Source organism: Anarrhichthys ocellatus, unplaced genomic scaffold (genome assembly GCF_004355925.1).
Source record: "Anarrhichthys ocellatus isolate YVR2014 unplaced genomic scaffold, GSC_Weel_1.0 scaffold803, whole genome shotgun sequence".
Taxonomy (NCBI): Eukaryota; Metazoa; Chordata; class Actinopteri; order Perciformes; family Anarhichadidae; genus Anarrhichthys; species Anarrhichthys ocellatus.
The window spans coordinates 5948-18363 of NW_022280777.1; the positions used below are offsets into that span (position 1 = coordinate 5948).

The window sequence follows — 12416 nt, forward strand, 5'->3', positions numbered from 1 at the left end:
ACAGAGACAGAGAGACAGACACACAGAGACAGAGAGAGACAGACACACAGAGACAGAGAGACAGACACACAGAGACAGAGAGACAGAGACACAGAGACAGAGAGAGACAGAGACAGAGAGAGACAGAGACACACAGAGACAGAGAGAGACAGAGACAGAGAGACAGACACACAGAGACAGAGAGACAGACACACAGAGACAGAGAGACAGACACACAGAGACAGAGAGAGACAGAGACACAGACACACAGAGACAGAGACAGAGAGACACAGACACACAGAGACACAGACACAGACACAGAGAGAGAGAGACAGACACAGAGACACAGAGAGAGACAGAGACAGACACAGAGACACAGAGAGAGACAGAGAGGTGAGCTTCAAACCAGCCAAACGTTCTCATCTTCACACCTCCTCATCCTTCACACCTTTAATGTCTTCTAGTCATCGTTAGCTTCTGTTTACTATGGAAGCTCATTTCCACCACTGTGAGGAAAGATAAAGATCCTGTCACTCATTATGAGATCCTAAGTCATGTTTTCATCACAGTGGCCGCAGTGGGCTTCCATAGATCTCTAGCAGATACCAAACAGATAAAAAGACTTCTTATCTGTGGAGAACCAGGTCACATGTACAGAAAGGCTGGAACTGAAGATAAACTTATGTTACATTTAAATATGTAAATATACGTTTCATGGTTAAAAATAAGACTTTTAAAGACATTTTATGGTCTTAAACTTTAAACAATCTAAATTAAGACCTTTTAAGCATGAATGCATCCGTGGAATAAAGTAGTATTTTGAAAACAATCAAACTTTTAGTTTACAGATAGAAAGTTAACTTTCCTAACAACTAAATTCAGAAAACTGTCAAAATTTAGGACATTTTTATCTATGAAGTTTTAAATTGTCCCAAAAAATATTGTGAATATTACAAGAGCCATTTTAAATAGTTAATCACATTTTTCAGGAACCAAATTGGATGTCTATACGCACGATGAATCCGTCGTGCGACGTGAGAGTCGTGGTTTAGCGTCATCTTTACCGTTAGCATCGTAGCGCGCAGGTCTGATTCACTGAGCTAGCTGCCGTTAGCGGCACAGACGGTAACAACAACACAAAGAGCTAGAAGTACAACATTTAAACAGCTGCGTCTCTACTGAAGAGCAGCAGCGTGATGAATGACACTATGAACCAGATCTCTATTAAAACAACAGAACTGCTTCTTCAGTCTTAATAGAACAGAAAGCAGCCGCTCGATCTGACTGGACAACAAACACTAAATTCACCAGCAGGTGGTTTCTTCCTGCAGGCTCTGGTGCCATGGCAACAAGGGCTCCTTCACGTGTGTCTGTGTTTTAAAAAAAGGTCTCCGTCACAGTTACCGTGGCAACAGCCCTACCTCTGGATCTCCTTGTCGTTGCCCTCTCGGCGAAACTTCTCGATGTACTCTTTGCTGAAGCGCTCCTGAGTCTGACACTGCTCCTCGAAGATCTTTATGGTCTCATTGAAGGCCTCGATGGCAGTCCTCTTCATCTGGATCTCCTGCAGGAGGAGAGGAGAGGAGGATCGTTATGTCATCCATCACATTGCATCATATTGTATCATATAATAGAGTATTGTACCTTATTGTATCTTATTTTATCGTAGAGCATTGTAGTGCATCGTATTGTATCGTATTGTATCGTAGTGCACTGTAGCTGTGTTGTCGTGTACCTGCGAGGTTCTGGTGTACTCCTCGTACAGCCTGTCGTACTCTCGATTCTTCTCCTGGAACTGCAGGTGATACTCATGCAGCTTCTTCCCCACAGCTTCGATACTGTCCTCCTTCACCACCTGGTCCTGAACAACAACAAGTCCAATCAGACGCCTGATGAGCTGACGCACCACCGGTCAATGACTTCAGGCCGTGTACAGACCTGCTGGTGTTTGGAGACCGGGTACAGCAGCTTGACATCCAGTTTGGGGTTGTACTGGGCGAGGGACTCGTGCCGGTAATGGTTGATGAGCTCCACCACTGAGCTGAAAGTCAACGGGTCGGAGAAGCCGTACTTTCCCTCCCGATGAAAGATCTTTATCAGCTTGTTGTTGCCTCCTTTCCTACAGGTGGTCAGAGAACATCAGTCTGTTACACCAAACCAGCAGACAATACTGTGTGTGATGTACGAGCAGAGGGTTCTGTTTCTGGAGGGAAGTAGTAGACAAGAAAGAGCCTGAGAGCTAAACAAGTGAAGCGACGGTCAATTTAGCCTCACGTGTAAGAACGGACTTCAAAATAAAAGTCTCATCTGACAAGATCAGCAATTTGCCTTTTTTTCCCCCAATAAGTCAGTCAGTCGGTCAACCATACATTAATAAAAATACTTAATAAATAAAGAATGAAAGAAAACAGAATGGATAAATTAGAATACATCTTGGTTTACCTCAGAGTCAGAGTGTAATCTCCGTGCATCTTAGTGGAGGCGTCTCGAACCAGGAACGTACCGTCAGCTGTGTCTCTGAGCTTCTCGTTCACCTCCTCTCTACAAACACAGAACACACCGCAAGTATTAATACCACGCTGTGAAAATACTCTGTTACAACTGAAAGGACCAATACAACACTGTAAAAACAGTTATAACTCAAAGTACTATTACTACACTGTAAAAATAGAATACCAAACCGTAACACACCATCTTCTATCATTAGATTATTATGACATTAACATTGTTAACATTATTACTAATACACACTGCATGTGTTTTAGCGGTTAGCCTGGACGTGTGTATTACCTGGAGATGTCTCCCCAGTACCACTCAGCGTCCTGCAGGGAAATACTGTTGTTGAAGCTGCAGGAAGCTGCTGGAGCTGAAGACTTGACCGGTTTAGGAGGCAACGCTGAAACAACGACAGAGAGGTTTAATTTAATCTTTGTCTGTGTGTGTGTGTGTGTGAGAGAGAGAGATGAATCAATCACTAACAATTGAGTTTTTAATTCTCCACACGATCATTCTGGAAGTCCAAACTGTTGAGAGGAAGTGGAGCTACTGATATATCAGGTATATTAGCTTGTCACAGATATATCAGTTCATGTTTAAAGTTATTGAGAATCAATGTTTGTCCACCAGAGGGCACTGATGAGTTCATTTCTACACTAAAATGTCTAATGCTGGATTTGTGAGAGGGATACCGAGACTAGATTAGATTGACCACCTCAGTGGAGATTTGTCTCTGGCTTGTCCTCAGTACAGCAAAGGTACATACAGTACACACAACACGCCATTACAACATACAAATATACAGTATACAGAAGTGCCAATGAGCAGGTAGCAGCAAATACCTTCTATGAACAATAAGAGAGCTTGTCTAATGTAACTACAAGAGTTCTCTGATGCAGTTAACTTGACGCACCAGATAATTTGTTACTAAGAAGTCGTCATTGGAACCAGTTTAGAGAAGGGAAGGCGCTTTAAATAACATAAATATGAGGCAGATGATTGGATGAACCATCTGTCAATCAAAGCATCGGGCGAAGAACGACATCATCAACTTCAGTGTCCTATGTGCTCTTCATTCAATGAAGGAATACTCTCCAGTCCAGACAGAACCGATGCTGCTGCAGTGGGTAGAGTTATGGTCACAGTCACCCTTTGAAGAGATTCACGTTCACATATGTACGGATGGACAACCCAGAACATAATGCCACTAATGCCACGGAGGCTTAACAGAAGACTTCCTGTATATGTGCTGCTTGGCCTTTGGGACCATGAATGAATGAATGAATGAATGCTGAAGTTCGGGTCTGATCAATAACTTGGCCAAAGTACTTTAAACGTTGTACTTCTCCTACAGGCCTGTTACTAGTACCAGTAGTACCAGTACTACAGGGAGAATGTTCAGGTTCTCTTTGTATTATAACTTCCTTTGTTTTGGCCACATTCATCTCCAGTTTAGCTGTCAGACACCGGTCCTGAAGTCCAGTTACCGGCATGGCATCGTCTTTTAGGAAGAGAATAACAAGAGCAGTATGGTCAGCATATTTGAACAGCTTGATATTACTGCTGTGGACATTTTATTCTGTGTAAATAGAGAACAGCAGTGGTGACAGTATGCAGCCTTGTTAAAACAAGCAAAGTTACGTCTTTTTAGCACAAAAGAACAAGGAAAAAACTGATTTTGCCACCGTTAATAAACTCCAGAACAAGTCGCTGATGACATTGGACATTTTACAAGAAAAGATATTCGTCGATGATGCTCGATATCTCTCAAGATCTTTAAAACCAAAATATTCCCAAATAGGTACAATTCACAAATATGAATAGTAATTACGAGAGATGATTTTCCGGCGTAAATGACGCATCCACCCTGAGACCCAACAGGTTGTACGAAGCGAGACCGTCTTCCCGTCTGTTTGTGGACCTAACTGGACCAATGTGATCCAGTGTCTATTTGTGAGAACATGGATTAAAGCAGGACATCCGTCTTCCCTCTTCTTGGACACCAGGACGGCAACCAGAAGAAGCCGAGACAAGTTCTCATGCCTTCATCCTTTAGACTAGGTCCCGTTTATCAAACCACAACCTAGAAGACATCAGCAAACAAAAACCAGTTTCACATCAGTGACCGTGTGAACAAACATCTGTGAAACAAAGAACATAAATACAACCTTAATCATAATCTACTTGAACAACGATGCTCACGCTGCAGGCGGCTCTCACGTCTATTTGTATGCAGACGACACCGTCTTATACACATCCAGCTCGTCCCTGAACACCACAACTTCAATAGTATCCAACGTGCCTTCTCTTAAAACACGAACAAAACTAAATGTATGTTTCCAAGAGTCACCACAACCTGCCTGCCATCTCGTAATCTCCTCCCTGGATGGACCAGAACTACAATTTCTCCAAGTACTTGTGTATCTGGCTCGACAGTTCGCTCACCTTTAACACACTTGGTTTACAAAGTCAGATCCAGAATTGGTTTCCTGTACCGTAACAAAGCCTCCTCTACCCGCTCTGGTTAAGATGAAAGTCCTTCCCATCTTAGACTACGGTGATGTAATCTACAGCTCCGCCTCCAAAATAAACCAGACGTCATCTACCAAACTGCCATCACTCCACTCCACACAGATGAATCCACTGGTATCAGTGCATCTATAAAACCATCGCTGGTAAAAACACCCACAAGTCTCCGCTCTCATCTACTCATCATCTTTAACAGTAACCACGTGTTTTATGTTCGATTACGAATAGTCCGCACCACCTTTCGGACGTTTTTTGGTTCCAGTTTGCTGCTCCACGTGAAGCTAAACTCCTCGCCCTCCTTTAATAACTCATTACAAACAACGATCTCTGCACCCGCTTCTCCAGGAACACCGTTTGCTTTTAAATATATTGTACATATTGAGATTGTTTTGTATCATTTCGCCTCCTGTTGCTGCCTCTTTGGCCAGGTTGTCATTGTGAATGAGAACTGCTTCTCAGTTGAATTATATGGTTAAATAAATAATCAGATCAGATCAGATCAGAGAGAGAACTTTCCTACGATTCAACTTTATAAAATACCTCGAATATAAAAACAAACACAAGACGACATCTGATCATAGCGGCTCAGCAGGACACCAACAGCCAGGTGGTCCACGCTGAGGCAGACTGCCCCCAGGTGTTGGTCTACGCAGCTCCAGGTCCAGGTCTGAGCTCCTACCTGGACTCTGCATGGTAATGTAGCAGAGGATCTTGTCTCGTCCCCTCAGAGGCTCGGCCTCGGCCCGGCCTCCCTCCTCTCGCTCCATGTCGGCCCTCTTAAACCCTTCGGCCACCTCTGCGACGCTTCAGCGGGGAAAAACCAAACCTGGGTCCTTCTGTTCTGGATCTCATAGATGTCCCGACTACAGCAGCCTATCCTACCTCTAAAACACCCGACGTCATCTCGGAGGGAAACGGGGTCCAGTCTTATGTTTCTGACTATCACTCTTTAATATATAGACACGCTCGGCTGCACTGAGAGCTGCAGGTCTCTCTCTCTCTCTCTCTCTCTCTCTCTCTCTCTCTCTCTCTCTCTCTATGAACCAGGTGTACCTGTCTCTCTCTCTCTCTCTCTCTCTCTCTCTCTCTCTCTCTCTCTCTCTCTCTCTGAGAAGATAACGAGCCCGGAGAAAACATCTCGTTTGCGTTTATCCTGAATCTGTTTTAAAGATTTTCTTTTTTAAAACCAACAACGCAACTTAAAGTCTCCGTCTCCGAGCCTCAGTTCAAAGCTCAGGAGAGCAGCTTGGAGATGTGTGACATCACTGTTGCCCCCAGCCAATCCCGCGATGGCAGTGATATCACAGAGGCAACCCCCCCCCCCCTCCTCCTCCTCTGCTGCATCCTTCACTGTGTGGATGGATGATGTCATCGTTTCAGCTGCCGCTCGGTCAGAGCGACTCGCTGAATTAATGAATGACACAAAGAAATAATCACCTGACGTTCAAAATGTCATCAAAATATACTTAAAGTACTGACAGCAGAAGCACTAATTATGCAGAATAATACATATTACTGATGCATTAATGTCACTTTAAAAGGTGGAGCTCATTTGAATGACTTTAATCTATAATAATACATTATTATTTATTAGTCGATTATATTTTATTTTAACTTGTAAAGTAACTAAAGCTGTCAGATTGATTAGTGCAGTAAGAAGTGAAATGTAGCAGAAAATAGAAATACTCCAAGTACCTGAGAATTGTGTCCTATTATATTTACAATTATTCTGCCCGTCACGTTTAAGGTGGAGAACCACCAAATCTGTTGCCATATGTGAAGTTGACGGATCCCATTCATTCCCATGGAGAGCGAGAGACGGATGACGGATACGACACGGCAAGATGACCGACCATCAGCTGTATTAAAGCTGCATTCTCTCCAGTGTCCACCAGGGGGCGACTCCTCTGGTTGTATAGAAGTCTATGAGAAAATGACTCTACTTCTCTCTTGATCTATTACCTCAGTAAACATTGTAAACATGAGTTTATGGTCTCAATCTCTAGTTTCAAGTCTTCTTCAATACAGCATGATGTTCATTTAGTACATTATGGTCCATTTAGAGTCACACAGACCATAAAGCAGGGGATGATTTAGGGCGGGGCTACACAGTGATTGACAGGTCTCTACCAGAGACGTATACGGCGTCTCTACGTCAGACCATATATGGTCACTTCCTGTTCACTGGCTGATAAAAAAAAAACAAGATGGCGACGGTAAAATCGACGAACTCGAGGCTTAATACACCACACATGTTAGTGAGTGTAGAAAACATTAAGCTCACAATTTCTCTCAACTGCAAGTTCACTATAGGTCGTAAAAGAACAACCTTAAAACCAACTTCATCAGAAACTTTATCGTAAATACGGCTAACGGAGGCTGCGTTTACCTGCGTGTTCAAACAATCTTTAACTTGAATAAGTACAGTTTATATTTAGTAGGACGGACAGTCGATATCTTTAGATTCTTCTTCTATAGGATGAAAAGATGTTTTATGACGAAGTTTTAACACCAAAAACCAAAATGTTTAATTCTGATTAAACCAGATTTTCTATTAAACTTCTTAAATCCATCAGTTTGGTTTTAAATCGTCACGAGCAGCCGAACGACAAAATAAAGTTTTGATTTAAATCTGGGACAAAATGATCAAAGAAAGTTTTCAGCTCTAATAACTAAATTAACTGTTATTACATCTCTGGATTATTTTTCTACTTTTCAGGTTCGTTCTTCTTCTTCATGATCTCATCTGGACGGAGACTTAGACGAACGTCTCGACCTTTGTCCTCTTCAGACTGAACAGCGTGACGCTGCGTTCAGAGGAACTGAAAGTGATCATGGGCTCAATATTTAAAACAGATTTCCGACGTTCACGTGAAACCGACTGATGCAACGCTCAGTAAACCGCCGCGGGGCTTTAGTAGTTCCAGAGCGAGACGTTCAGGAGCCTCAGAGTTCAGATCAACAACTCAAAGCTGATCAGGATTTGGATCAAGAAGCTCGTGAAAAATGTGTTCTGTCAGATTTTTAGTATCTGCAGCAGTTATTAAAAATGAATCAACATTTAGGAAACTTAGTATCAGATACACACACACACACACACCTGGTGCAGCCTGGTTCATGTTGAGCTCGCTGGTTATCAGAACCTCCAGGACCTGAACCAGAGGATCCAGACTGGACTCAGACCTGAAGACAGACTCACAGTCAGAAATCTACACACGCGCGCGCACACACACACACACACAGAGTCTAAAGGACGCTAAAATAAAAGATTAAAGTCAAATAATAATAAATATGGAGATTCATGTGGTTTCATGTGAACATGAGACCCTGGTTGTTTAATAGAGTAGAATAGAGAGTTTAATATTCAGGGAGACTCATAATGAAACGTTGATTATTAGTATTATATTTACAGTATTTTCTCTGAATATCAACCCCCTCATTATATACGATTCCACCTACAATGACCTACACGTGGTCTTTAAGGTTCAGGTTCAGGGTCTAGAGAGTACACCGTGTCAGTACTGACCCTGCAGCCGGTCTGAACAGCAGAGGGCTGAAGGTCTCTGCCAGGTTTCGGGGGCTCAGCTGGGTCCTGGTTCCGGTCAGACAGAGCCGGGCCAGGTGGCGGACCACGCTGAGCAGGGTCAGCCCGTACTGGGCCGGGAAGCTGGGAGAACTGGTCACACCACGAAGGAGCTGGGCACAGTCCTCCAGGTCCTGGACATCTGTGGACACAAAGACACGCCGTTAACGGGAAAACACAAGAAGCAGAAGAAGCGGAAGAAGAATCTCTTCAGGACGGGGTTTAAACCGTCACCTTGCACCGCATGAATCATGTCGGTCTGCAGCGATGACGGGAGGACTGGACCAGGTAGATCCTGGAGGAACCGGTTCACCCCGTCACACAGAGACGACACCTCCAGCTGCTCCAGGTCTGGAAAACAAACACACCTCCAGTTATTCTCTGTTCGTCTCCTCAAAACACAGCCCGAGTACATCAAGTCTGGTGGCATTTTACAGGAAGAAGCTTTTCTGGCTTTATGACCCACAATCCTTTGCACTGCAGATATACGAGCCACAGGGTCAACGTAGCAGGTCTCTATTAAACATACACTGCATGAGGACTGAATACTTAGTAAGGACAGAGAAGTATGAACTAGAAAATGCATTTCCTGCTGAAAATGCGTTGGAATGCTGAAATGAATTGCATAAACATCGCTGAAAGTACAGAAATGGAAGACTACCTGTCTGAAAAATGTTGGAGCCTGAAAGCATTTAAACTGCACTGCTGAAAACCCTTCTAGTTGAAATATCTCACTATGGTGTCTGTAGCTGAAAGTATGAGAAGAAGGCTTTGAAAGTTGAAGAAGTTTAACAGGATTTGAAGATTTTCTCCATAGAGATCCCTTTCAAAAAATATTGCAGAAAGCTTAATAATTCAAAAGGCTTAAAGATTACAAATATGAAGTCATATCACCCCTCTCCTGAAAGAGCTGAACATTTAGATATTCAAACGGTTTCTGTAGCTTAAAAAATGTGGAAGGAGTTAAGTAGCAAAATACGTACGGAAGAAATATAAAAGGAAGTTGAATAAAGAGAAACAGTAGGTAGTGATATTTGTTGTAGTCTAAGTTTTAGTTGTAGTAGAAGCAGTATTATTAGCAGTAGAAGTATTAGTAGCATTATAATAAGTACTAGTTGTAGCAGTAGTAGTTGTAGTAGAAGTATTAGTAATTAGAAGAAGTAGTAGAAGTGGTAGTATCAGTAGTCGTAGTAATAGCTGTAGTAGTGGTTGTAGTACTTAACAGTAGTAGTAGTAGTAGAAGTAGTAGTAATAGTAAAGTCAGTTTTTGAAGTAGAAGTAATAGCAGTAGTAGTAGTACTAGTAGCAGTCGTACTAATAGCTGTAGTAGTATTAGTACTGGTAGTAGCAGCAATAGCAGTAGTAGCAGTTGTAGTATAAGTAATAGTAGTAGTGGTAGTAATAATATTGATGGTAGCAGTAATAGCAGTAGCAGTAGTAGTAATAGTAGCAACAGCAAAAGTTGCAGCAGTAGTAGTAGTAGTAGGAGCAGTAGTAATACTATAAATATTAGCAGCAGTAGTAGTAGTTGTCGCAGTATTAGTAAGAGCATTCATTATTTCAACAAAAAAAGCCTAATTTTGAGCTTAACGTATAGTTAATCCATGAGGCTTTTATTTTGAAAGGGTGGGACTGGGTGGGGGAGAGGAGACAGAATCGTAATGTTGGACACATAAACAGAAGTTATTAAATGACAGGCTTCATCACAAGCATTTCAGTTAGAATTCATTTTGTGGGGCCTTTACTTTAAAATGGGGTGGGGGGGTCCTGTAAAAAGCTGTAAGACCTGAATATGAGAGAGAGAGAGAGAGAGAGAGAGAGAGAGAGAGAGAGAGAGAGAGTCTGTGAGTCTGTTTATCAACATCACTAATTAGCTTAATCAGAAACACCTCCTTGCAGCCTTTTCATGGAGATAAAACAGGGAAACACCTCTCAAACAAATCCTCAAAACTCCCATAACCGTAGCTCCTATTGCTCCGATATTAATAAATGAGAGGAAGGATGAGTTGAAGAACAGATCCTGTAAAAATTGTGTCTGTAGTGTAAAAAATGTGGCTGAACTGGCGATCTAGAAATGGGGTACCGTGTTCCGTGGAAGATGTTTTTGAAGCAAAATTTAACATTGGTCTCTATGGAGCAGAAAGTTGGTTTTCCTCTCAATTACAGGCTTCTGTGCCAAATGTGTAAATCTGTGGGATTCCACAGTCATTTGTCTACGACAAGGACAAGATTAGCTACTTCTACATCCAGAAATGATGCATGAAGAGTGAAGATTGTGGACACAGTGGCAAAATACAAATGTTTTTTTCACAAGAATCTCAAGCTGCTCTTCACTCTAGCGGTGACATCACGCACTCTAAGCTGCGCAATACACACCCATTATAAAGTCAGAAAAGGGCTGAAAAATCATAAAAGTTAAATTGCTGCAGTTCAAAATGTGTAAAAGATATCAGAAAGCTGAATAATGTGGCAATACCTAAGGGTTTTCTCAACATTTTAAAGTTGAAATGGTGTCTGTAGCTGAAAGTATGAGGAAGTAGAAGGATTTGAACTTCTAGTTGTTGGAATGCTTAACAGCATTCCAACAACTAGAAGTTCAGTCAAACATTAGGGGTGGGAATCACCAGAGGTCCCGCGATACGATATTATCATGATACTGCGATATTATCACGATACTGCGATACCATAGGCCTATATCGCGATTTATTACTTTTTTCAACTTCAAATGATGTCCCCAAAGGAAAACTGTGTCAACATGTTTTATCTAATGAGATAAAGTTTTCAGTCTGTTCATCTCACTTCAATCATTTTTATTGCAGCAGAATAGGATTGTCAAGCAGACAGACTGACCAACAATGTCATAAATGTTGCATGAACCTGACAAACTGAACTGTTTGTATTACTACATAGTCCAACTTAACTAAATGCAAACGTGTGGACTCAGTATATGAACTATAACTTATATAAGTAGGAAATAAGAGTTATATAACTCAGTATAACTTGTGATGCGTGGACGTCGAGGGCAGAGAGACAGTTATGCGCTGCACTCTCCCCATGAGCCTGGCTGCTGTTGGCAGATTTAACCCCGTTGTGAGGCCAGATGTCTCTCTTTGTTTTGACCAACTTCCTACCAATCACGCTGACCCGGCACCTCTGCTGACCTCACCAGAAAATATATATATTTTTAATAGTTTATATAATAAAAGATCGATACTTGGCATCCGTGTGTCGATACAATATCGCCATGCAAAATATCGCGATACTATGCTGTATCGATTTTTACCCCCACCCCTATCAAACATGTCTGAAGAAGAAGAAGAAGAAGAATCCTCACCAGCGTCGGCCAGCTGTCGGGTGTCCAGACCTCCTCCAGTCAGACTGTGATACACACTGATGCTGTCCACACCTGAAGCAACAAGGACTCAACATCAGGTAAGAACAGAAGCATTCAGACACGCTACACACAGACGAGAGAATCAACTTCATGTTTACATCTTTCTTAACAACAAACAAAGTCACTGCAGAGACACGACCAGCAGAGAGCGGAGTGAAGTCACTACGAGATAGAACGGTTCAACACCAGAACTACACTGTTTCGACTTGTGTGTTTGTCTGTGTGTAGGTGTGTTACCTTTGCTCTCGATGGCCTCCATCAGTCTGATGAGGAGGGGCGGGGCTGAGTCTGGAGGTCCAAACAGCTCGGGGAGGTCTGACAACATGAACCCTAAAAACAACAACAACAACAAACAAACAAACAAACAAACAAACAAACAAACAAACAAACACACACACACACACACACACACACACACACACACACACACACACA

At 42.3% G+C, this 12416-nt stretch overlaps 1 protein-coding gene across 3 annotated transcripts in view; it reads right to left on the minus strand.

Moving 5' to 3' along the window:
• The window catches only part of LOC116377010 (phosphatidylinositol 3-kinase regulatory subunit alpha-like), a 14907-nt gene extending 2529 nt beyond the window's left edge, over nucleotides 1-12378 (minus strand). For 2 of the 3 annotated variants that reach the window (XM_031838533.1, XM_031838530.1), the window contains exons 1-8: nucleotides 8822-9308; nucleotides 8531-8729; nucleotides 8105-8187; nucleotides 2770-2875; nucleotides 2422-2520; nucleotides 1918-2098; nucleotides 1715-1840; nucleotides 1401-1543 (exon numbers count right to left, since the gene is read on the minus strand). In XM_031838533.1, coding sequence (XP_031694393.1) covers nucleotides 1401-1543; nucleotides 1715-1840; nucleotides 1918-2098; nucleotides 2422-2520; nucleotides 2770-2875; nucleotides 8105-8187; nucleotides 8531-8729; nucleotides 8822-9173 — 1289 coding nt within the window. In that variant the 5' untranslated portion in view covers nucleotides 9174-9308. Of the gene's footprint in view, nucleotides 1-1400; nucleotides 1544-1714; nucleotides 1841-1917; nucleotides 2099-2421; nucleotides 2521-2769; nucleotides 2876-8104; nucleotides 8188-8530; nucleotides 8730-8821; nucleotides 9309-11921; nucleotides 11994-12218 lie in introns of those variants that run through there. The other variant, XM_031838531.1, reaches the window with a different exon arrangement.
• Between the last annotated feature and the right edge of the window lie 38 nt (nucleotides 12379-12416).